Source organism: Meriones unguiculatus, chromosome 15 (genome assembly GCF_030254825.1).
Source record: "Meriones unguiculatus strain TT.TT164.6M chromosome 15, Bangor_MerUng_6.1, whole genome shotgun sequence".
NCBI classification, from domain to species: domain Eukaryota; kingdom Metazoa; phylum Chordata; class Mammalia; order Rodentia; family Muridae; genus Meriones; species Meriones unguiculatus.
Genome location: NC_083362.1, coordinates 72,207,818 through 72,234,536, shown reverse-complemented (window position 1 = coordinate 72,234,536; position 26,719 = coordinate 72,207,818). Strand labels below are relative to the sequence as shown.

General features: G+C 39.4%; 1 protein-coding gene and 1 pseudogene across 4 annotated transcripts in view; one reads left to right on the top strand and one right to left on the bottom strand.

Moving 5' to 3' along the window:
• The window catches only part of Dis3l2 (DIS3 like 3'-5' exoribonuclease 2), a 317,733-nt gene that overhangs the window by 153,498 nt on the left and 137,516 nt on the right, over positions 1 to 26,719 (bottom strand). For all 4 annotated transcript variants that reach the window (XM_060368782.1, XM_021657963.2, XM_060368783.1 and 1 more), the window contains one exon: positions 12,073 to 12,246. In XM_060368782.1, the coding sequence (XP_060224765.1) occupies positions 12,073 to 12,246 (174 nt within the window). The remainder of the gene's footprint in view (positions 1 to 12,072; positions 12,247 to 26,719) is intronic.
• LOC132648079 (large ribosomal subunit protein eL19-like) lies at positions 25,913 to 26,482 on the top strand (annotated as a pseudogene).

Genomic DNA, 26,719 nt, shown 5'->3' with positions numbered 1-26,719 from the left:
TGATAATACTTCACACTCACAAGGATAGTTGAGCCATAAATAAATGTTAACAAGTGCTGGTTACTGAGTGCTGAAGCAACTGAGACTGCCTTGCATTACTGCTGGAATTGCAAAAATGTTGCAACCATGTGGAAAACAGTTTGACAGCTACTGAACATGACCCAGCAATTCCACAGGTTAGCAACACCCAAGAGTCACATACCCACACAAAAGCCCATACCTAAACACTCCGGGCAGCATGATTGGTACTAGTGAAAGAGTAATATCAACTCAATGTTTCACTAACTGATGAGCAAAATATGGCACATTGCTACAATGCAGTACTATTAAGCATGGAGAGAGACAAAGTTCTGATCAATGCTATAAAGCAGATAAACCTTGAAAACACTCTGTTAAAGAAAGCCAGCTAGAAAACACAAAAGTCTATTTTAGAACAGAGACATTGTGAAAACTGAATGACCATCAGTGGTTACTAGAAACAGGAAGGGGATGGTAAAGTGGTTGCTGGGGATTTCTCCTGGGTATATGGAAATGTTGTGGATTAGATAGTAGTAATGGGTCCATGACAGGTGACTATGAAGGATGCCATGAACTAGCAATCTAAACAGGTCAATTTCCCTGTATTTTAATAATAATCTCATTACAAAAATAAAAAGACCTTAGAGCCTGTGCTGTTGGTGTTCTGTTCAGGAAGTTGTCTCCTGTGCCAATGAGTTCAAGGTTCTTCCCCACTTTCTCCTCTAACAGGTTTAGTGTATCTGGTTTTGTGTTGAGGTCTTTGATCCACTTGACTTTAGTTTTCTGCAGGGTGATGAGTATTTGCATTTTTTATATGTATCTATCCAGTTAGACCAGCACCATTTGTTGAAGATGCTAGGCATATAGCCAAAATATGCTCAAGTATACAAGGACATTTGCTCAACCATGTTTGCCGCACCATTATTCGTAATAGCCAGAATCTGGAAACAACCCAGATGGCCCTCAATTGAGGAATGGATACAAAAATTGTGGTATATTTATACAGTCGAATACTACTCAGCAATTAAAAACAAGAAAAACATAAAATGTGCAGGCAAATGGGATCTAGAAAAGATCATCCTGAGTGAGGTATCCTAGAAGCAGAAAGACACACATGGTGTATATCCACTTATAAGTGGATATTAGACATATAAGATAGGATAATCATATTAAAATCAGTACACCTAAAGAAGCTAAGCAAGAAGGAGGATCCTGGGTAAGATGCTCAATCCTCTTTCAGAAAGGCAAATGGGATAGACCTCAGAAGAGGGTGAAAACAAGGAACAAGACAGGAACCTACCCACAGAGGGCCTCTGAAAGACTGTACCCAATAGGGTATTAAAGCAGATGCTGAGACTCATAGCCAAACTTTGGGCAGACTGCAGGGAATCTTATGAAAGAAGGGGGAGATAGAAAGACCTGGAGGGAACAGGAATTCCACAAGGACAGCAACATAATCAAAAAAATCTGGGCTCAGGGGTCTTTCCTAAGACTGATACTCCAACCAAGGACCATTCATGGAAATAACCTAGAACCCAGGCACAGATGTAGCCCATGGCAGCTCAGTGTCCAAATGGGTTCCCTAGGAAGGGGAAAAGGGACTATCTCTGACAGGAACTCAGTGGCCTGCTTTTTGATCACCTCCTCCTCAGGAGGGTGCAGCCTTACCAGGCCACAGAGGAAGACAATGCAGACAGTCCTGATGAGACCTGAGAGGCTAGGGTCAGATGAAAGGGGAGGAGGACCTCCTCTATCAGTGGACTTGGGAAGGGGCATGGATGGAGAAGAGGGAGGGTGGGATTGGAAAGGCATGAGGGAGCGGGATACAGCTGGGATACAAAATGAATAAATTGTAATAAATTTTAAAAAGATAATAAATAAAATAAAAAGACTTGACAATCTTTAAAATCAGCTCTCTACATACTCATTTACTCCAAACCCTAGCCCACTTACATGAAATTATTTTTCATATCAGTGTAATTTCCAACATATTTTATTTAGAATATGTACAAATTAGTCATCTTACCCACACATTCATATTTCTATGCTATAGAATGTAAGTTAACTGTCTCCTCTCCAGAAGGCATTTTTGCATCTGTTCAGGACAAAATGTGCTCTTTGACTACTTTTCTTTTCTGAGAGTAGTGCTATTCACCGTGAGTCCTCTGAGCTGGCAAACCACTAAAGAAAGCTGAGAACGCGCAGCTGCGGGCCCCACTGAGGGTACAGTATCCTTGTTACTATCCACGATTTCCTGTCCATGAACAGTGAGCTGGGATCGACATGAAAGAAATAATATTACAAGTAGTTTCAAATGACACTGACAGCTTCTTTCAGGTGCTAAACAATCTAATCTATCTTCCTTTTAGTTAAGGAAAGATGGCACAGGATCCCCCTGGCAATGGAGTAACTGAGTTTTAAAGCCCTTGCCTTGGTGAGGAGAGGTGGTAGGGGGTGCACACAGCCAATATTTATTTACTTCTCAGGGAAAAGTGGAAGATAGTTACTATTTGCTCTCAAATCCCAAAATAAGATATCCCAGGGCCCTGGCTAGGCATGCTAAGCACACTCAGTACTCTTGAGAATGTTAGTTTGTGTTGAGCTTTAAGTATGTATAATAAGTAACCTACAATGCTTTGTTTTTGTTGTTGCTGCTTTCCCTGCCAGGAATAAGCAAAATCCCCCAGAATGCAATTCAGGCCTTTGAAAAACAGTAGATCGCAGACAAACCCTTCTCTTATGCCCGGGCCCCTGGAGTGAAAACCTATCCATCCGTTAATCCCCTTCTCTCGACAACCAGCAAGGCAAGGCAGCCGTTGAACGCTCCGGGATGATCCCCAAGGACACTCCAGCTGCAAGAACACTACAACTGCTGTGACACTTGCTCCAATCACCACCATTCCAAACTACTGGACCTTGGAAGGCAGGATTCCAGGTAAACAAGCCTGAGTGGCTTTAGATGACCCTGCACCTAGTCTCACACAAGATGGAAAGAAGGGAGCATGATGTATAAGTAACTCAATGAGAAGCCAACATGGTGGAACTGGAAACTATGCTATACTTTGTGCAAATACAATCCCTTATTTGCATGTTACAACCCATGCCAAAGTTACCTTCTTACTCTATATCCTAGTTGTTTAGTTCACTTTAGTCAGTCTGAAGTATCTGCCCATCCTGTTACACTAAGTACAATTAAAAAAAGTTGCCTCCAGTGATTATTATTTTTAGGGTAGGCTGAACTGATAATGTGAAGAAGGGCAGAAGAACCTGCAGCAGAAGCAGCACAACAGAACATGGCTGTTAAGAAGTAGTAGATGACAAAGACTGTGATAGAGTGATGAAGGCTGTGACAAAGAAGTGATAGAGGTTCAAAGAACACATGGACTCAAAGTCAATAGAAAGTCTTTATCTGCTGGCCAGCTGGCTGTACAGGGAACTTGACCAAACTGTGTAGCCACTAGCCTTACTGTTCTTGGCTTTTTATGCACAAAAAAACATATCCTGGTTGACTCACTTCAATTAGGAAGAACAATTAGCAACAAGCAGAGCTACAGAAGCCAAAAAGCAAGGTTAGTACATTTAGGGACTTTCCCAGAACATGAATTATGATGGATAGGCTTTTGTTCTTTTTTTGGTGGGTGTTATAGTCTACATCGTGAGCTCTAAGGTCAGAGAGGTTCCATACTGCCTCTAACATGGTGTCAGTTGTGCTAAAGTCTGAGGGCCTGTTACAAGAGGAGCCAAGATTTCAGACAGTAGAAAGCGAGTGTGGATGCTGCAGGATCAAGTCACTAGGAGGTACCATTTCTTGGAGGAAGGTGTCCTGACGCCCAAGGCATGAGAACTGCAACACTAGCCACCAATGGAAAGGCCAAGGGTTACAAGACCAAGGGTTGACTGCTGTGGTGTTCACTGACTGTTCACTAAGTGCTGGAGCTAGCTATTGCTTATAGCTGGGAATTTTACTAGGCATGGAGTGCAGGGCTGCCAGCATAGGAACCAGAAGATTAAGTTTCTAACTCTGGGTATTTACAACTCTGAGTCTGTCTTCAAAGGTCTAAAGCCCTAAGTCCTGAGTTCTCAGATCTTGGCACTATGAGCCCCTGAGTGAGTCGGCTCAGCAGTCAAGGGCCCATGACTACCAACACTAGACTAACCTCTCCTCACCTACTCAGCAGTCCATTAGAACAGAACCAAAGAACCCTAGCCAGATCAAGGGTTATAGAAAGGTTTGAGCAATATAGTTTAGCATTTTTACAAGTATATGCAATGAAACACCAACTCCCCTGAGATGGGGAGAACTCAAGGAGAAAAGTTCAGAGAAATATATTAACCCATTATTTTCCAAAAGCACTTGCCATCAAATACTCTTCCTCCATGACCCTTACTAAAACCCCAAGAAACACAGGAATTATCCATGGAACCCTCTGAAACTCCAAGGAACATATGACCCATAACATCTTTTGGAAAATCTAATCTGGTTAGAAAAACCCACATTATAAAAGATAACAGTGATTGTTCATATCCACTCTTGCCCAGGACTAACTGACTTGCTCAAAGTCACCCAGAGGGTTTCTGGAGGAGGCAGGACTGATTTCTAGTTGCCACCCTGCTTTCCCCGAGGAACGTTTTCTAAATGGCAATTTAATCACATCGGACTTCCTGATAAACAGTAAGATCATTAGTCATTTAATGTTAGTTATGTTTGAAAGCTTTCCCACAAAAGGCTTGACCTGAAAGGGGTTAGTATTATATGACTCTCCTTTCAAGTTGCTATTTCAAGGTTGGTTTTACCTGGAGTAAGAAGAAAATTTCTTTGAGAACTCTCCACCTTGAAGATATTTCAATATTTTTTACCACAACACCCTTTCTGTGCTCAGTATTTTTAGCTCATTGTTTTCTATTTTGGCAGCCGAGAAGCTGCAGTTTGTAATTTTACCTCCAGCTTCATATTTCTTCTTAAAAGTGAATACAATGTCCTGTTTATAATAATAAAATCACTAGTTGGCAGAACGACATTAAATGGAAAAAGAAAGAGAGAGAGAGAGAGAAAGCAATTGGAAAGTTTAGAGCAAGCAATTTTAAGTGCCAAGTTTCACATTTGTAATGGTCCGGTGGAGGTCACTGGGCTTCCTTTTTATTGAGGGAATAGTAAAGAAATAGATACCGCAAGCTCTCTTGTAAAAAGCTATAGAAACCATCCCTGCTTCAGTGAAGCTCATAGCTTTACCAAAAAGTGATGTGATTCAAATGTCTACAATAATACTAGCTATTGGGAAAACATAAAAACCAGGTTAACATGGTATTTTCCCCTCCAATGTACTTAAATTTTCATTTTCTCCTTGAATTGAACTTTTGAGCTTCAGTTTCTTATTCTAGTTTAGTAACAAAGGAAACAAACAATATGAATGAAATGAGAAAAAGTCTTGGAAATAACCCTGGGGTATCTCGGCCTTCATATACAACCAACTTTAAGCAGTCCCTCAGATACAGTATTTTCCCAGTCGCCAAATATTTCAAGGATCTGTGTTGTTTAACCTCAGGTGCCCTGCTAAAAAGCGCTACAAGTCTAGGCCATGCAAGCGAGGATTCTCCACAGATGGGAGCCAAACGTCTAAAAGAATGGTGAGCCCAATCAGGAGGGCCAGATCACCCCTGCGAGTTCACACCAGCCTTACTTCTTAAAAACTGCTAACCAACCATTTTTCTTTTCAAAATAAACACTATTTCTCTCAACTTCAGTTTGCAAAATATTACCCCAATTCCACTGGACTAAAAAACTGGAATTTTACTGACATAATTGGATTATGAGGTTTAAAGATTGATGGAACTTTTCTGTTCCAAATATAATTGTTAAATACCAAACCTAAACGGGTATGTAGAAGCTCTTACGTAGCTAGAGCCAGAGGAACACTGCAGTCTCCAAGGCAGGGTGACCCAGGGAGAAGGGAGCAAGAAGCTACAGATGGCTTTCCAAGTCTTGTCAGAGCATCTCACAGTCTGACAGTATATAGCCTTTCTGTAGCCAAAGCTTGTCACTAAAAGGGAGACAATTTTAGTCACTCCAGTCCCTAAATATTTCCTTGATTCTCAGTTCTCAGTCACTCCAGTCCCTAAATATTTCCTTGCTTCTTAGCTCTCAGTTCAAGTAACCAATAGCCTTAACTTGGTCAGTGTTTTCACACCCATATTACAGCACCTGCCATTCTCTGCAGTACTGACCTCAGTAAGAATCTGATTCTCTAAAGATAAAGTGCTAAACCTCAGTTGTCTTTATCTTTTCTTTTCAGTGGCTAGCTCAATACAGACAGACAGTGTGTGTGCGTGTGTGTGTGTTGCATATACATAAAAGATATGGAAATGTTTCAGCAGAAAAGGAGGAAAAGTTTACAAAGACACAGAAGAATAGCTTTGGAAGTTTGGCGAATGTCTGTTAAGTTATTCAGTGTAAGAGATGTCTCAGGATGCACCAGGACTCAATCTGAATTCTTTGGTCTAATTCAAGAAAATGAATGCTACTTTTAAAATGTCTTTTCACACTATTACAAACACTTATCCTAACTACTTCTCTCCATTCAATTTATCGAGCTATTTAAATATTTTAAGTATTGACTATTAATATATTTCATTCATATTCTTTCACATGAGACTGGGGGAGAAGACCCACGGGGCAGAAACATCTATTGCTATTTGTGACCGTCTTTCCACTGTCCACAGATGGCATATCACAAATTTTTGTTGGCTGATAAACTGAATAAACCTATCACATAACAGTCAAAGAAGAAGCTAATCATATCCAAACACATTAGCAAAGTCATAGATTTTATTTTATATACATTTTTATTGTTAAAAAAAAATAAGAAATTCACCAAGACTACATAAACACCTGATTTAATGCCAGTGCCCTTACTACATGTATGGGTCAGTATAAAGTATCATGTGCAAATGAAAGAGTCATCATTCTAGAAAATGCATGATATGGGCTCTCTCATTGGTTCCTGAATCAACTGTGAGCTACAGGTATTTGCCATACCTGCCTTCGTGGACTTACAGATCTCAGTTAGTTTTAGCTAAATTAATCCCTGTAACACAGGAAATCATTAAAATATTACTGCAAAGATGCAGAGGCTTAAGATGCCAGTAACTGTTAATATCAGTGCTCCTAGAAATAGCAAATCTGGCACTTCCTCTCCTTGTAGGCCTGGCTGTGACTGCACAACAATGGCTGCCAAGAGCTTTAAACACACTAAAATCTATAGCCCTAACGAAGCTAAACAACAAAGAGGACCCTAGGGAAGATGCTTAATGTTCATTCACAAGTGCAAACAGGATAGACATCACAAGTAGGAGAAGACAAGTTACAAGACAGGAGCCTTCCACAGAGAACCTCTGAAAGACTCTACCCACCAGGGTGTCGAAGGAGATACTGATACTCATAGCCAAATTTTGGGCAGAGTGCCATAATCTTTATGGAAAAAAGAGGGAAATAGAAGGAGCTGGAAGGGATAGCACCTATCTCCACAAGGAGAACAACAAAGCCAAAAAACCTGGGCCCATGGGTCCTGCAGAGACTGATACTCCAACCAAGGGCCATGCATAGAGAGGACCTAGACTCCCTGTTCAAAGGAGGCCCATAGGCTGCTCAGTTTCCAAGTGGGTTTTCCTAGTAAGGGGATCAGGGACTGTCTCTGACATGAATTCAGTGGCTGGCTCTTTGATTACCTCTCCAAGAGGGGTGCAGCCTTGCCAGGCCACAGAGGAAGATGATGCAGTCAGCCTTGATGAGATCTGATAAGCTAGGGTCAGAAAGAAGGGGAGGAGGTCCTCCCCTATCAGGGGAGTAGGGAAAGGGCATAGGGGGAAAAGAGGGAGGGTGGACGGGACTGGGAAGAGATGAAGAAGGGAGCTGCAGAATAAATTGCAGCAAATAAATAAATAAGATTTTAAAAAAAGAAAAACTAAACACACTGACTGTTCCTTCAAGAGGAAGGCAGAACTTTAACACTGAGGAAAAAAGGTTATTGAATTTGAAAACAAAACACTATATTTATATTTAGAAGAACATTCAAAAACATTTTCTCTTTTCTTTTTTTTTTTTTTTTCTTTAGTGCTAGGGTAAAACCCAAAGCTTTGCACATCTAGATCTTTTTTAATGATATGCTGAAATGCTTCAATCCATATTATTTGGAGCCCAAAATTGTGTCTATGTACAAACTACATGTACACATCCAAACTACATGCCAGAACTTTACAACTAGTTTTTACTTTGTCACTGAAAGAGTTTGCTGTGGGTTATAAACCTTTTAAAATTGTCTCAGGCTGGGTCTGATGGTGTAAGCCTACAACTCTACCATTTGGGAGCATGAGTCAGGAGGACTGGAGTTTAAGCTACATAGTGAAACCATGTCTCAAAAACAAAGCAAACAAACCCAAAGCTAATAATGCAGCACTTTTTAACCAGTCCACAAGGACTCACTGACACAGGAAAAGCAGAGATTTATTACCTGGGTTTCAAATAAACTTGGATATGATTGTTGAAAAGAACATAAAAAAATACTATTATGGTTTAGTAAACTCAGTTCACATCTTTAAAAAATACTTCTATTTATTTTTTAAAATAGGAACCAGGATATGGCTTAGTATTAGAGCACCTGCCTATATGCCTTAATGTATGTTGTATGTATGTATGTATGTATGTATGTATGTATGTATCATGTTTGTATTCATGGTGATCATTAAAATCAAGTACTGAAATAGACATGGCTAGGCCAGCTTCTATCTATCTATCTATCTATCTATCTATCTATCTATCTATCTATGATGATCATTAAAATCAAGCACCAAAATATAGACAAGACTACATCAGTCTGTCTATCTACCTATCTATCTACCTATCTACCTATCTATCTATCTATCTATCTATCTATCTATCTATCGATCTATGTATCTATCTATCTATGATGATCATTAAAATCAAGTACCAAAATTGACAAGACTAGGTCAGGCATGGTGGTACATGTCTTTAGTTTCAACACTTGGGAGACAGAGGCAGGTAGATTTCTATGAGTTTCCTGTGGAAAATAACATGTTCCAGGCCAGTCATGGATGCATATGGAGACTCTGTCTAAACAAATAAAACATATAGGACTTACAATCAGATATTTAAATTTCCATGCTACAATTTGGTTTAAAAGCAACAATAACACCTAATTGGACTGCTTTCACCTAAAGTAAGATTATCAATATGAAGAAACAGGGTTTTTAATACCTTTCATAAGAAATATTAAAATATTTAAAATTCATTTCATTTTTATTTTCTACTTTTATTTAGCTTTATAAATAACAGATTAGTAGTATATTAAATTTTTATAATTTTAAAAAGACATGCCTTAGTGGGAATGCATGTTTACTAATATTTAAAGATTACTATTTTAGATATCAAGAAGTTATTTAAATTTTTAAATGCAAAAGAATAAATTAATCTGATCTAAATTCTAAAAACAAAATCTCAGGGATAGGAGATGAGGGTGAAAACACTGGAGAGTTAAAGGAGTTTTTGAAAATCTGTTACTACTTTAATTGCATAAAACATCCACACAAGTCCTCCACTTCTGGGTCCCTTCTCAGCGCATATAGCTAGAGCTTTCTACAGGGCAACGTCTGTTCTGTAGTTCAGCCCAGAAGCCAAACCAATGATAAGATGGAGCCATAAAAGGGTAACTTGAAGCAACTCTGAGTCCTGTGACCACTGAAATGTTTAGTATTTTTCTACAGGTTAATATCAGGTCAGAAAAAGAAAGAATATATCTATCTTCTGACATTTGTAGTTATGATTTCCTGAAGTTATTTTCAAGATTTTTAGCAATATAACAGGATGCTACGTGAACAGTAGAATACTGCTTCCCTGCCTCCTTACTGCTCGCCTGAACCAATTTTCCATGATAATCATGATGTGACCAGCTTGATTTACTTCCTCCCATTTTCTATACATACATACTTTTAATGTGCATATATGTACATACGCATACATGTGATGTTTGACATAGGTGTGAATGCACTCACATAGTGCTGGGTACTGACTTCATAAAAATAGGACCCCAGGCACACTGACCTGCAGTTTGCTTCTTTCACTTAACAATATCTGATGGCCTCCCCTCTAGGACAGACTACATGGATCCAGTCCCTTTTTTGCAGAGCTGGAAGTCATGTTATCATATGGATGGATAAACCATGGGCTGTTAAACCATTCAATTACTGATGGACTCAGCAGTGTCTCCTGTGCTTCCCCATTACAATAAAACAGCAATGAAAATATTGGCTCATAAATCTTTATACACTTCTCTCCGTAGGATTTATTTCTGTAAGCAGAGTTTTGGGGTAAAATGTACATTTAAAATTGAATCAGCAAAATAAAAAATAAAAAAAATTCAGAAAAATAAAATAAAAAATAAAAATAAATAAAATTAAATCAGCACTAAATTATACTTCAAATAATAATTATTATTATTTGAATTTAATCATTCCTCTCTCTTTTTTTTCTTTTTTTGGTTTGGTTTCCGTCTTTTTCCCCTCTACTTTTAAAATTCTTTGGCATTTTCCTGAATCAATACAATATATCGTCATCATATCCAACCCCAAGATCTTTGTTTTTTGAGCTAGGATCTTATTGTTCAGCCCAGCCTGATCCAGAACTCTTCAGTCTCCTGCCTCAATCTCCCAAATGCTGGGATTATAAATCTGTGCCATTATAATTTGCTTCGTTAAAGTTTTTTATATCACCCTAAATTCAGTAAAAGATCTCAGTAAACCTCTCAACTGTACATGAGGCAACAAAGGTTCCAGAAGATTCAGGTTTAAGGCCCAGAGGAGATAATACTCTATGTACCAGCAAGAACTCAGGCGTGCAGGTTGTCACTAACATCTAGGACCGCACGTGAGCCACGAGTTCACATAAAACATGTGCTTCCGTCAGCCACACTTACAAGTAGAAAAGGATTATCATCTCATTTCCTTCATATACTCACAGCAAGAAAAAAAAAAAAAACAATAAGTTCCCAAAAGATACGATGCATGAGAAGGCAGAAAAGTACCCTTAAACTTGGTGGAGTACTGGACACTTGGAGCTGAAGGCACCGTAAGTTCAGCTACAGAGCAAGAAAGCGTGGTGGGAAGACTCTGACACGGGATAACCTCAGCAAAAACCTTCCACAGCCTCCGTGGTGGGTTGTATGAAAACTTTCTTGGTTCTAAGTATCTCCATGTGGCATCCAGAATGAATGCCAGTACTGAAACCAAATTCTGAAGAGAAATATCAGAAAAGAACTAACATCCCACAATGAAGAAACATCTTCAAAGAAGATGTTGTTATAAAAATACCACAAAAGTACTTTCCAATAAATTCCAGACCTGAAAGTAAAGCTTTAAAATGAGACTCCAAGCACAAGGTCCTGAGTCCTCTGCTATGTGCCTAGAGAGGCCCATTTAGAGGAAGCCCTTCCAAGCAGATAACACTGCCCTTTTGTGATGAGACTTTGGTGTCCAGCAAGGTCCAGAGAAGTATAGGGAAATACACCTGCATCTTTTGAAATTAGAATGGTCTGGAGCCATTCAAGAAACAAACTTCTGCAAAATGCCAGAGGGTTACAATATTTTTAGGCCACCACTAATGTTGCAATTACTTCGAAGTTGTCGTGCGGAATAAAGGTTGAGCAATGTACAGGCAAAGAAGCATGCATAGCTGTGCTCTACTACAGCCTGACTGAACATGGGATTGTGATTTGCATATAATTTTAGGAAGATGAGTAACTATTCATAACTATTCATTATTGCTGTAATTTTTAAAGCATTAAAAATCTGAAGTCCATCTTCAGTTAATAGGCTCAAGCAGTGGGCTGGTAATCCCTAACTTGGTGACCCCTGCCTGGCACAGAAGCACCACACTCTCAAATGAATCCAAACATTGAATGAAAGAAGGAACCATATCAGTTCCATCCTTGAAACATCGGAGAAGAGGATAGAGCAGCAATGGCTGTTCCACGTGTTTCCCACATTTACCTCAGGTCTCTTCTCTTGCCCACCTCATCGGGTGGGATTGCCCAGGGCAGGCTTTGAGGAAGACATTCAAGAACTTCGGAAGAGAAATCCGAGAAGTCCACACCATACTCTGTCAGGATCCCTTCCGTTTCAGGCTCGATTTCGCCAGCCTGCCCAAGACTCTTGGCCAGCTGCCTGTGAATGGAGCAGAGTTTGGACAATCATATTAGTAAGCATAAAATGTAGGCCCCTGTCTCTTTTCTAAAATAAGTTATTATTGAAAATCCTTATCAAGTCCATGACTATAGTATAATTGTACCTTCCAGAACAAATTCTGACCAGGAGAAGAGGGACAAAGGCAGAACTTATTGAAACTCCTACAATTTTACTCATAGAGAAGTAAAAATTGGTCCCCACATGCCTTTGTTTTGACAGTCTGATTACAGGCCCAGGCTGCCTTCCAACTAAGAATTCTCCTGCTTCAGCCCCCAAGTGCTGGGATATAGACAGGCGCCATCATGCTGGCTCCAAAATTGATACTGTGACATATCTGCATGGACGCTTTTAGCAAACTCCTTTAGGAAAGTTCGACCAACTTGTCTTGCTGTTAAATTATGACAGTTAGATGAAAGAAGGAAACAGCCTTCAGCCTGGCCCCTAGAAACATTAGGGGCGAATACAGTGCAAATTATGAGTTTTTCACACAGAAGCCATGAAAAAGCAGCTCCACAGTCTGTATATGCCTGCTTACCAGCCCACCTATAGGGACACCACATAGTACCTCCAATCAATACTCCAACCCTTGGAAACTCTAAGCCCAATTAAATGTCTGCTCACTTTGATAAGTTGCCTCAGTCATGGTGTTTGGTTTAGTACAGCAATAGAAAACTAACTGAGACAAAGGGGACAATGAAATCCAGGAAAGTAACAGGAAAAAAAAAAAAAAAAGGAACAACAACTAATGGGCAGAAAATAAAGAAACCATGAAGAAAGAGTAAAAGAGATGAGATCCTAGTTAGACTGTTCAAGAAAAACAGTGAGGCAATGACACAAAGTATCAGAATAAGAGTGGGGACGTGATCAACATCCTACAAGCATGAAGGGTAAGGGAATGACTAATAATTTTTTCCAATAAATTCAACATCTTGGATGAAACAGGTAAATTCCTTGAAAGATACAAACTGCTTAGGATTTTTCAATAATAAATCAGTATCTGAATATCCCTGTATTTATTGAAGAAATTGAACTGGCATTTTAAAATTTTCTCAAAAAACCAAAACAAAACTGGAAGCCCAGATGGCTTTTCCTGATAGCTTCTACCAAACACTTAAAACAGAATTCAGCTGTCAATTAATTTAAAAATTTTCTAGCGTAAGAAAATCAATCAACATAATTCACCCTAGGAAAATCACAGAACACATACAGTCATCTCAGTAAAGGGAGAAACAGAATTTGACAAATTTTTCACATTCATTCACAATAAAAGCACATGATCAATGGACAGAAGCTTCTTCGATTTGATTAAAACCATCCATGAAAATCCTAGAACTGGGCCTGAGGAGATGGCTCAGCCAGCAGAATACTTGTGGCATAGGAATAAGGACCTCAGTTTGGAACCTAACAGCTATGATTAAGAGAGAGAGAGAGAGAGAGAGAGAGAGAGAGAGAGAGAGAGAGAGACAGAGACAGAGACAGAGAGAGAGAGAGAGAGAGAGAGGGAGAGAGAGAAAGAAGAAAAGGCAGCTGCGGGTATGTGCCCCTGTAAGCACAGTACTCTGAGGGTAAAGACAGGAGAACTCTGGAGCTTGCTGGCCAGCGAGTCTTGTTAAATTGTTATGCTCCAGGTTCAATGAGACCCCCACCTCAAAAAAAAGAAGAGGATAGCAGCAGAAGACATCCAGGGCCAGGCTTGTACACGGACACACATATGTATACATACATACCCTCCCCGATCCCAGAGCTAATACCAAACCTAACGGTGGAAGTCTAAATGCTTTCCCATGGTTCAGGAAGAAGACAACAGTGTTCATTCTCAACACTATGCAGTGTTGTTTGGGGGAGCCTAGTGAATCCTATAAAGCAAGAGTTACTCAAGGCATAAAATGAAAATTGAAGGACTTCACACTGCATATAGTGGGATAACTCGAGTATAATTCCCATGAAAGGAATAACCAGTGTGTGTTTCCAGACCTCTCTGTGTGTATGTATGAAAACAGAATTCAGTACACTGTATTTAGGCTCTCGACCCAGGATTTCTAGTGCAAAGACGGTGCTCCAAAGATGAGAGAAACTCTCGGTATTCATCTGTGGCAGTGAAAACACTCCTAGTGCTGCAGAGGCAGCAACAGAGCTTGTGTCAATGGTGTCTTGCACGAGAAGAGGTAGGATCCACTAGCACTGTTGCCAAATAATCCTCACAAAAATGAGGTTCAGGCTTCTGGGCTTTGCAGAATTACCTTTGTACCACTCTCAGGTGGTCAAGCCTTCACTGTTTCTGCAAGCCCTTTGGTACCCTTCCAATAAATTTCTTTTCTGAACAAAATTCTATTCCCTTTCTTGCAACTAAGAACCCACACAGTTACAAACATGGGTCCTAATAATTTTCAAAATAACGAATTTTTACCTGTGCTCACGAGAATGAAGTTCCCATTAAAGATTCAAGGGAACTATTATCACTGCCTTTCAAGCTTAAAGGACATAAAAATACAACACTGGGGTAGAGTAAGGCTACTCAGAACAATGTTACTCAGCTTAAAAAGAATTTTAGTGATGAAAGCTAATAATTAGTCATAAAAAACTATCTAGTACTTTGAAAAATAATGGAATCTGAGTTATTCCCTAGTTGTATAGCTTATTTATTATTCTCACAGGCTCCTGATTCTACATTTCTTTCCTAACATCAATGTGTGTGTGTGTGTGTGTGTGTGTGTGTGTGTGTGTGTGTATTTTATGTGTAGGGCTGTTTTGCCTACATAAATGTGTGTGCCCTGCTAATGTGCCTGGTACCTACAGAGATCAGAAGATCAGAAGAGGACTTTGGATCCCCTGGAATGAGAGTTGCCAATGGTTGTGAACTGTCATGTGGGTGCTAAGAATCAAACCCGAGTCCTCAGGAAGAACATCCAGTGCTCTTAACAACTGAGTCATCTCTCCAGCTCTCTAATGACGATGTCAAAGTGTTTGGGTTCTTGATTACAAACGCAAGAAACAAACTTTGGTTGGAAGAGGTTTACTGGAAAGATATAGAGGGACTCACAAAAACAGGCTAGGAGAACCAGAGAGTGGATAGACACAGAATAATAAGCCCGATCTCTGGATTCTTTACTCTAGAGCAGAACAGCATCAAAGACTTCCATTAAAGAAGGTCTCAAATTTCTTACAGAAAAAAAAAGTTCAAAAGTTGGTAAATCACATCATTGTATTTAGAGTATTACTAAGTCTCTTAAGTAAAAAGTTAGAGCACTTTCAAGAAAGAGTAAGTTAAAGAAATGGACCAGACACAGAAGAGGTATGCAGGAAGATGAAAGAAAAGCTCATTGTCGAGCTCCCACGGGCTCTACACTCAGGACTCATAGTAAGAGGATGATGATAGTATCCTATGCCTTTGAAGGTATGGTCTCTGAAAGGGCAGTGTAGCAGAAACTTTCTAATGTATCTGTAGTCCACTGTGGTTAAGGAAAGAAGGCTTGATAGTAGCTACGAGTTTAACTAAATGGATAGGGACCTGAAAGGACTGGTAACAAAGATATCTAGACAAGAGATGCATGAATAAAAGAAGTCTATTGAAATGAGCCTGGCAGAGTATGTGACTGGTCTTCACTGTCAACTTGGCTGAATTTAAAATCATCACGAAAACATACTTCTAGGTTTGTCTGAGTATGCTCCCCGAAATGTTAAACTAAGAGGGAAAGGTGTCCTACCCTGAAGTGAGTGACACAATCTCACGGATTAGGGTCCTGGATTTAATAAAAAGGAAAAAGTGAGCTGGGTACCAGCATTTATCTTTGTGTTTTCTGACAGCAGATGCAATATGGCCAGCTGCCTCTGGTTACCATGGTAACCATGCACTCTGTTACCATGGTGCGCTGTATCCTCTTGAACTGTGAGCCAAAATAAACCCTTGAGCTGTTTCTTTTCACAGCAATGAGAAAAGTAAATAATGCACCCTGCAAGAGAGATTTCAGCAAAGCAATTCTATGTGAAGGCTGCAAATGTCAGTGATCTCCTTCTCCAATCACGTCACTGCTTCCCCAGTGGGCTGTAAGAGCAAAGAAGACAGCAGCAGAAAATGAACTCCACAATAATAGTTTCTCATTGGTGCTGATTTGGCTGTCATCCTTATAGGATACCAGTGTGCCAAAAGCCAGCCAAAGCCAACTATGACAGAGAATGAAACCAAGAGGACATATGACAGTAGATTGTGTTTATTGAGCTCCTTATGATAGAGAGACCTCACTCCACCAATCTGGAAACTCTAAGTCTGGGTTTCTTACTGCCATCTTCATTTGCTCTACCTACCATAGTGATATAAATACTATAATGTATACATTTTCAGAATACTTTATAAGGGTCTATATGACCAGATATTATCTCATGCAACACTGGCTTTTTGAAAGAAGCAAATCTTAAGAATTCACTGACTAGACGGGTATAATCAGGAGTGCCCTCAGCAGACTGCAGAAATAATGGTGTCCTATATTGGTATTCTAGAGCCAGTGAACAAGATCTATTAAGCCAGGATACAAGGAAAGAGTGTTGGGCTGCTCTGTGTCACAATGAAGACATACCTGTAGCTGGGAATGCAGTTTGGTGGTAGAACATTTGTGAACATGCACAAGGTCTTGAGTTTGGCACCCAATATTGGGGATAAAAAACAACAACTAAAACCTTAATTACAAAAAAATTATTCTTGTCCTTGTAATGCTTACTTTTATTTATTTTGTTTTTTCAAGTCATATATGCATATATGATTTATATATCTATATAAAATCTAGGAATAACAAATAAAAGAAAACATGATACCTGTTTCTTGAGGTTGGCTTAATATTACCTCCAGCGTGATGCTCTTTTATGACTATGACTAAGGATACAGTAATTATTTTTATTTTGAAATGGAGAGCACAAGAACCCTGACTGACATAAACAGGCATAAAGCATACTACTGACTTCTTCATTTATAATTTAAGGCAGCTGAGAGCTGCCTCAGAAGTAAAAGTGGTTGGAATAATGTAAAGATATTACATATATATGATGTTGAGGTATAAAACTCTACTTCTTTCCTTCCTTCCTTCTTTCTTTCTTTCTCTCTCTCTCTCTCTCTCTCTCTCTCTCTCTTTCTTTCTTTCTTTCTTTCTTTCTTTCTCTCTTTCTTTTTTCTTTAGACAGGGTGCTATTCTGTAGCCCAGGTTGGCTTCAAACTCAAGATAGTGTTTAAGTGACACTAAATAATTAACTATTTCTTGATGAGATCACTATATAATGGTTGGGAGAATTATAAATAATGAGGCATAGAATAGTTTGAAAAAAACTATACCTACATAAAAAGAAATGCATTCTTGTATGTGTGGGTCTTTTGGTGCCAGTGCAGGCACAGTAGATCTAGACCACAAAAAGCGTCCTAATCTCATCCTCGGAAGGTAGGTGCTCTTCTCCAAGACACAAGATGGCCATAACGGCAATCTTATGCCTAATATAGAAAAATCTGAGATATAAGAATATCTGAGATATAAGAACTGAACAAAAGGCACTTTCTAAGATTTAGCTTTTGAAGGATATTACAATAGCTAAGGTCGTAACTTGCCCACAGTCACCCCTGGTTAAGAGTTACTAGATGGAAAATCTAGAAATAATCCATAAATTTTAAGGCACATGCTATTCTAGTAACAGACCTCCTACCTGTAGGTCTGATACAGGGCATGCACTATTCTTCTGTGCAGCCTATTTACTCTGCACATACAGCCTAGTCAGTAGTCACCTGCAGCCAACCTTGTCACCAGCTCAACTCTGAGGCATCATGGTGCATGTAGTCAAATACTTATTTTCCTTAATAATGTCTGCACAGCGTAAGAGCAGTGGTTCTGGCACCTTTATTACAGTATATTCTATGATTAGTCCATTCTGCCAGTTACTGCTGCAAATCTCTTGCTTGCTGTGTCTAATTAATAAATTAAGCCTTATCATGAGTTCACACATATGGACAAACCCATAGTGTATGTAGGGTTCAGTGCCATCTATGGTTTCAGGCATCTATCAGGAGTCCTGGAATGCATCATTTGCCAACAAGTGACTCATATATAAATATTATATGTTTAACTATAGAGTGTGTTCAATTAAAAAACCATACTGACTGTGAGCAAGGAAGGATGAAAGGAAAGCATGGAAGAAGCAAACAGTCACAAAATGACAGTCATGACCAAAAATGGATACAAGGGAACAACAGCTAATGAACATATGAGCTCTAGGAGTCAAGTGCTTGAAACAGCAGGTCAAGTACATCAGTCTCAAAGGCTTTAGGGTTTGGAACTTCAGAAATGAGTAGGAAAAAAACTGATAAAACTACCAGAGAAACAAAGATCCTGCTAGCAGCCACTAGAGGGAAAGTGGCACTATAAACGACAAGGATCACAGAGATAAAACTTCACAAAATCAAGTCAATGGGGGTTGGGAGTAGGGAATAAAGTGAGGGCACTGCAACTGAAAAACAAAGATTTCAGAAAAACTTAGGGGAAAGTTGTAAATAGCAAGATTGGGATGGGTAATCTTGACTGTCCACTTGGAGGGATTTACAGTCACCATGGAAACAAATCTCTGGGCATCTCTGGGAGGGATTTAGATCAGGTTGATTCACATGGACAGCACCATTTCACAGACTGGGAGAAAAGGTATAATTCATAATAATTAGTATAATATGTAATACTAGATATAATAATACTAGATAATAATAATACTAGATAATAATAATAATAGAAAAAAGATAAAAAGCTGAGCACAGGCATTCATCACTTTTTGGTTGCTGATTGTGGACATAATGTCATCGGCCACCTCCTGCTCACAATGATGGATGGTACCCTTAAAGTGTGAGCCAAAATTAACCTGCCCAACACTGCTTTTGTCAGGTTTTTTTGTTGTTGTTTTGTCCTAACAATGAGACAAGTAACTACTACACAGATCAGATCAAAGGGATCCTAACACTGGCATAGCTGAAGGTGGGTTCTGATAGAAGGACTAGAAACCATTTTCAACAAATTACTAAGACAATGTTCCTGAAATAAAAGGAAATGGAGTTTCAGACAAGCTAGGTCACATCTAAGGAAGAAATAACACAGAAAAATCACCAGAAAAACATATTCTCTAAAGGTCATTCAAATTCAGAAATGAAATTTTCCAAACTCAAGATCTCCAGAAAACAAGGCTATCTTAAACACCTACCGAAACCTACCAGGTGATAAAACAGAGACCTACTAGGAGATGGAGGGAGCCCTCCACAGGGATGAGCAGCTTGGATTATTGAACCATTTATGTTAAGGAAGAAGATGCTAACAGTCAGTAAGTTTGGTGACAGACCCAACCCCATAAACTGTCACGTAAGTCTCATCAGTTACTGGGCTGTTACTAAAATTAAATAGAAAAACATTTCTTTTTCCCATCTTGTGCTTTCTGGTTTGGCAACAAAATTCACCAAGTTATATACTGAAGTCAAACAATCTTAATTTTTTTATGAAATTACAACATGGCTTATAAAGACAAAAATCATATTTTAGTTATGTCTTCCAAATGTAATCAACATCTCCAAGTTCCTATTAGTAGTAATTAACATTTATTTTACTAAGTTGCAAGAACGTTTCTCAAGTGCCTCATTTAAATAAATTTATTATGGATTTCCACTGGAGATATATCTGATAGCTGCACAGACTGAAGAGCTTGCCCAAGATAAAAATCTAATGGGTCAGCATGGTGAAAGCTCATGCCATTGAAAAGGGTCCTTAGGTGCCCCCGAAAGACTCCCTTCTATCTACTTACACATAAGTGCTGATCTCTCCTAAGCACTAGAATTCCCTGGACAAGGTTCTACCAAGGAACTGACTGGCAGGCTGTGTATTTAATCTTACAAAAATGTTTGTTTTGACATTTTAGTTTCACTGTAAATTTCAGAACCATAAAAATAACTTTCATGTAGATGTACTGCAGTTCAAATGGTATTGCTTTCTGTGTACTTTCCTGGAGCTGGAGTTACAGGTGCTTGTGAGCTCACAGAGGCCACGAGAGAGTGGGATCCCCTGGAAGTGAAGTTTCAGGTGACTGGGGTTTCCCGGTGTGGGTGCTGGGAACTGAGGCTGAGCCATCTTTCTAGCCCAATGACAACTTTCTGTAAATCTAAGACTGTTTTTGTTTTTAATTCAGTTTATCAAAACAGCAAATTGCCAGTACCATAAAAAGTAGATTTTAAATTTAAAATAATAGCAAACACAGGGGGTAGGTCCTGCCCAACTAAGACCAACAATGACTAAGAACATACCTTCTGTATTATTTTATTGTTCATTTTGTTTCTTTTAACCTCTAACTTAAACAATTTAATTAATTTTAAAATAGTTTCGAACTTTAAGTTTCATTGGTCTAATAAAATTAGCATCCTGTTGCATCTGCCCTTCCATTCTCTGAATCTAATATCAGTATTTTTCTACTGCTTTTCATACCTCTGCCCAACACATTTCCTTTCCATTATTATTGTAAGTTCCCTTCCCCTTTTCCTAGTCCTTCTTTGTTTCACTACTTAAATATTGGGAACTTTCGCCCTAGGAAATCTACGCCCATATCTTCCCCCAACCAGTCAGCCTGTGCTGCTATCTCTGGGCCTTACACAAGTATAGTGCACAGGTTTCGTTTTTTTGGTAATAAGTTAATAAATGCAATAAGTCACGTAAATGAACTTGAAGACAAAAACTACATAAATATCTCAATAAGAAAAGATCTTTGACAACCTCAATGTAAAAAAGGTCTTTGACAAAATCCAACATACCTTCATGCTAAAAGTTCAGGAGAGACTAGGACTAGAGGAAATGCACCTCATCATAATAAAAGCTATATATGACAAACCTATCCCAGCATCATCCTAAATGACAAAACAACAACAACAACAACAACTTGAAGCAGTCCTATCATAATCTGGAACAAGACAGGACTGCCCTATGTCCGCACTCCTATTCAACATAGTACTTGTAGCACTACTTAGAGCAATAAGACAAGAGAAGGAAATTTATAGCCTCAATAAAATAAAATATCTAGGAATAAGCCTAACCAAGGACAAAATGAAAGAGCTCTACAAGGAAAACTTTTTAAAAATATAGCTATTTTTTTTTTACTTTTTTTTATTATTTTTTATAATTCATTCACTTTGTACCCTGGCTGTAGAGCCCTCCCACACTCGTCTCCTCCCAGTCCCACCCACCCTTCCTATTCTCCCCCTATGCCCCTCCCTTAGTGCACTGATAGGGGAGGACCTCCTCCCCTTCCATCTGACCCTAGCTTGTCAGGTCTCATCAGGACTGGCTGCATCATCTTCCTCTGTGGCCTGGCAAGGCTGCAACCCCTGGGGGGAGGTGATCAAAGAACCAGCCACTGGGTTCATGTTAGAGACAGTCACTGATCCCCTTACTAGGAAAACCCACTTGGAAACTCAGCAGTCTATGGGCTTCATCTGAGCAGAGGGTCTAGGTCCTTGATTGGAGTATCAGTCTCTGCAGGACCCCCTTGGCCCAGCTTTTTTGGCTCTGTTAGTCTCCTTGTGGAGTTCCTGTCCCCTCCAGGTCTTCTATCTTTACCTTCTTTCATAAGATTCCCTGCACTCTGCCCAAAGTTTAGCTATGAGTCTCAGCATCTCCTTCGATACCCTGATGGGTAGAGTCTTTCAGAGGCCCTCTATGGTAAGCTCCTGTCCTGTTCCCTGTCTTCTCTTACATCCTTAATCATCTGGAAAACGAAAATCAAAATGACCCTGAAATTCCACCTCACTCCCATCATAATGGCTAAGATCAAAAACTCAAGTGATGACACATGCTTGGAGGGGCTGTAGAGAAGGGGAAACCCTCCTCCATTACTGGTGGGAATATAACCTTGTACAAGCACTTTGGCAATTAATCTGGTGCTTTCTCAGAAAATTAGGACTACCTAATTCCTAATACCTAAGGAATTACCTCAAGATCCAGCTATACCACTCCTGGGCATATATCTGAATGATGCTCAACCATACAACAAGGCCATTTGCTCAACTATGTTCATAGCAGCTTTATTCATAATAACCAGAATCTAGAAACAACCTACATGTCCCTCAATGGAAGAATGGATACAGAATTGTGGCACATTTACACAACAGAACACTACTCAGCAGTTAAAAACAAGGAAATCATGAAATTTGGAGGCAAAAGGTGGGATCTAGAAAAGATCATCCTGAGTGAGGTATCCCAGAAGCAGAAAGACACATATGGCATATACTCACTTTTAAGTGTATATTAGCCATATAATGTAGAATAAACATACTAAAATCTATAGTTCTTTTTTTTTTTTAGGGTTCAGACTTTATTGGTTCAACCAGAAATAGCAAAGGCAACGTAACTACTATTCGGGGCTGTCATGCACAGATGCGAAAGCCACATTGCGAAAGCCTATAGTTCTAAAGAAGGTAAACAACAAGGACCTTAGGGAAGAGGCCAAAACCTCATTCAGAAGGACAAACAGGACAGACAACGAAAACTTTTTAAATCTCTGAAGAAAGAGAGTGAGGAAGACACTAGAGGATGGAAAGACCCACCCCCACCCCCGATATATACGGACTAGTACAGTTAGTATTGTGAAAATGGCCATCCTAAAAAAGGCAACTTACAGACTCAATGCAATCATAATCAATCACAATTGCTATGACGTTATTCACAGAAATAGAAAAAAAAATGGCCTAAAATTCATATGGAACCACAAGAGACCAAGGACAGCGGAGCAAAACGAACAATGCTAGAGGGATTAGCACACTAAAGTTCAAGCTTTATTACAGAGCTACAGTAATAAAAATAGCATGATACTGGCATAAATACAGACATGTAAATCAATGGAACAAGATAGAAGACCCAAACATCAGAACACAATTACAGTCATCTCATAGTTGACAGAGGCCAAAAATATAAACAAGAGATACAGCAGCATTTCCTGAGAAAACCGGATGTCCACAAGAATTAAATTAGACCCCTATCTATTACCCCGAACTCCCCCCCCCAAAAAAATCAACTCTAAATGGATCAAAGACTTCAGCATGAAACCTGAAATGCTGAAACTGCAGGAAAAAACAAACAAACAAACAAACAAACAAACATAGGCAGTTCCCTACAAGATACAGGTGTGGGAAAGGACTTCCTGAACAGAATTTCATTCACTCAGGAATGAAGGCCAACAATTATCAAATGGGATCTTCCCCATAAAACCAATAAGCCTCTGTGTAGCAAAGGAAAGAAACAAGTGAAGAGTAAGCCTACAGAGTGGGAGAGATCTTTGCCAATTACACTTATGATAGAGAATTAGTATCCAGAATACATAAAGAATTAAAAAAAACAAAAACAAAAACACCTCCCCTATTAGTGGACTGGGGAAGGGGCACTGGAGGGGATGAGGGAGGGAGAGAGGGTGGGATTGGGAGGGAGAGAGGGTGGGATTGGGAGGGGACAAGGGTTCAGCTACAGCTAGGATACAAAGTGAATAAATTGTAATAAATAAAAAATCATATTTAAAAAAGGAAAAAAAACGAATAATTACAATAAAGTGCACATGCACAGATTAGCACAGAAAGAGGAAAAAAAAACAACAAAGAGTCAAGAAAACAAATGACCCAATTAAAAGTGAGTCATGCATCTAAATGATATTCCCAAAAAAGAAATATAAATGACTGAGAAACATCTTTACAAATATCCAACATCCTTAGCAATTTGGGAAATGCAAACTACTTTGGAATTTCATTTTACCCCAGTAAAATCTAAATCTAAAATCTAAAATCTAAAATCAAGAAAACAGCCAATAACAAATGCTGATGAGAATGTGGACAAAAGAAAAGAATGTGGTACAGCGACCACAAAAATCAGTGTGAAGAAGTCTCAAAGAGCTTAAAAAAAAAAAAAAAAAAAAAAAAGGTATGGTATATGTTCCAGCCCTAGCATCAGACAAACCCATAAAGAGAAGCATTCTACAAACTCAACGACCAGTGCTCTGCAAAAGTCTCAAGTACTAGAGGACTGCCCACTCACAGTCACAGTGGCATTACAATGAACTGCAACATGGGATATCCCGAAACAGTCAAGAACACGAAAAGGGTATTAATGGTCAGAAGAGGCAATTTTGTGGAGGTGGTTCTCTACTTCCACATTTACATGGGCTCTGGGGATTGAATGAAGATCACCAGGTTTGTGTGTGCCACCTCACCAGCCACCAAATAAACATTTCTATGATAATCTTATCAATTAAATAATATCTTATTAAATATATATCAAACCTTAATAATGAAATATTGGAGTGAGATTTTAGAAAATTTCCATTGTCAGTGGTATATATTTAAATCATTTTATTGGTCATTACTTAATGTGCATATACTTTGAAAGTAAAAGTGAAAAAAAAATACATTTGAATTTTGATGTTGTAGTAATAGTTGTAAGGAAGAAACATTTCCTCAGTAGTGAATTTATTTATCATGATCATCACCATGAATCTTTCTCACCCACCAGAGCTCCCCCATGAATCCTGGGTTTTAGCATACAAATAGCACAGGAGGTGTAGTCAAGCCTCTTCCAGCTGGTGGAGCGATGAGAAACATCAGATTGACTGCTCCATGTGAAAAGGAAATGACAAAGTTAATAAGGAAAGGGACCAGCTACAGACAGAAAAGGCTGTAATAGAGACAGCCCTTCAAATCGGCCTGTTTACCTAAAGTAAAATGCGTTTTTATTTTTTATTTGTACTGGTAAAACACTCCCAATGTTGGTGCCCTGAGTAGCTTGTCTTCGTTTTCCCTGTTAAGCATTCTTTGAATGGCAGCCTTAAAGCTAGACTATGCACAGGTCACACTCTTGCAATCAGACTTATCATCACTGCCCTTAAATACTCCTATGCATAATGCCCCATGCCCATGTAAACTCCATGCAGATAAAATGCTATCGCGGTCTTGAGAAGCCACAGGTGGAGAGCAAACACTGACCCAGGGGCCCAGAACATCAGTAACCATTCAAAGCCTGGCTGCCAGCCAGGGTGTGGCAAACACAGCAATTATGGCTGAATATTGTTCGTACTGTTTTCCATAATCAGGAGTAGAGGGTAAGTCACCTTCTCTTCTAGATCAGTACTATGACACAGCAAAAGGAAGCACATAAGGATTGGGGATATCAGGGAAAATGTTTTAACAGTGAAAACATACACAAACGGGTAGAAAGTAAGTTTTCATTGTTGTTGTTGTTTTGTTTTGATTTTTGTTGTGTTTGAGATAGAGGCTCATGAAGACCAGGCTGACCACAAACTAAATATGTAGTTGACAATGGGCCTTGAATTCCTGATCTTCTTGCCTCCATGCCTGGCACAGGAAATGTGGTTTAGCAATACAGAATGATTTTAGGGAAGGCCTTGAAGCAAAAGTGTGAATCAATGTTGTTACAAAGGGAGTAGCTAGAGGTTGAATGCAGGCTCAGTGTGTGGGAAGGCAGACACTAGCCAAAGTCCACACCAATATATTTTAAGCAGGTGCATTAAGAATTGTAGTGGACATGGTGACTTTGGCAGACATTCTTTTTTTACGGAGATTTTTTTTCCTTCATTAAAAAACTTGGGCTCGGCATCCACAGCCATGAGTATGTTCAGAATACAGAAGAGGCTTGACTCTAGTGTCCTCCAATGTGGCAAAAAGAAGGTCTGGTTGGACCCCATTGAGACCAACAAAACTGCCAATGCCAACTCCTGTCAGCAAATCAGGAAGCTGATCAAAGATGGGATGACTATCAGGAAGCCTGTGACGGTCCATTCTCGGGCTTGATGCCGAAAATCACCTTGGCCTGACGGAAGGACAGAGATATGGGCATAGGGAGCTGTAGGGTAGTGCCAACGCTCAGATGCCTGAGAAGGTAACCTAGATGAAAGGATGACGATCCTGCGTTGGCTCCTCAGGAGATACCGTGAATCTAAGAAGACTGACCGACACGTGTATCACAGGCTGTACTTGAAGGTCAAAGGGAACGTATTCAAAAACAAGCAGATTCTCGTGGAGCACATCCAGAAGCTGAAGGCAGACAAGGCCCTCAAGAAACTCCTGGCTGAGGCTGGCAAGTCTAAGACCAAGGGAGCACTGGGAGGAGCACCTCTAGGCCAAAAGGAGGAGATCACCAAGATTCTGTCCACGGAAGAGAAGAGCAAGAAATGAAGCTTCCCCCATGTCTGTACATAGTGGCTTGGCTGCAGCCTCACGTGGATCAGTCATTAAAATAAAACAACAAGCAAAAACAACAACAACAACAACTTGGGTTCATCAAAACCAATATCTGAGAAGAAAAAAATCAAAATGCAAAAAAAATTTTTTTTTTTAAATTTTAAAAAGTTAACATTGTCTGGGCTATCGCAGAACCCAGAGAATTCTTACAATTGAAAATTTTCAGGTGCT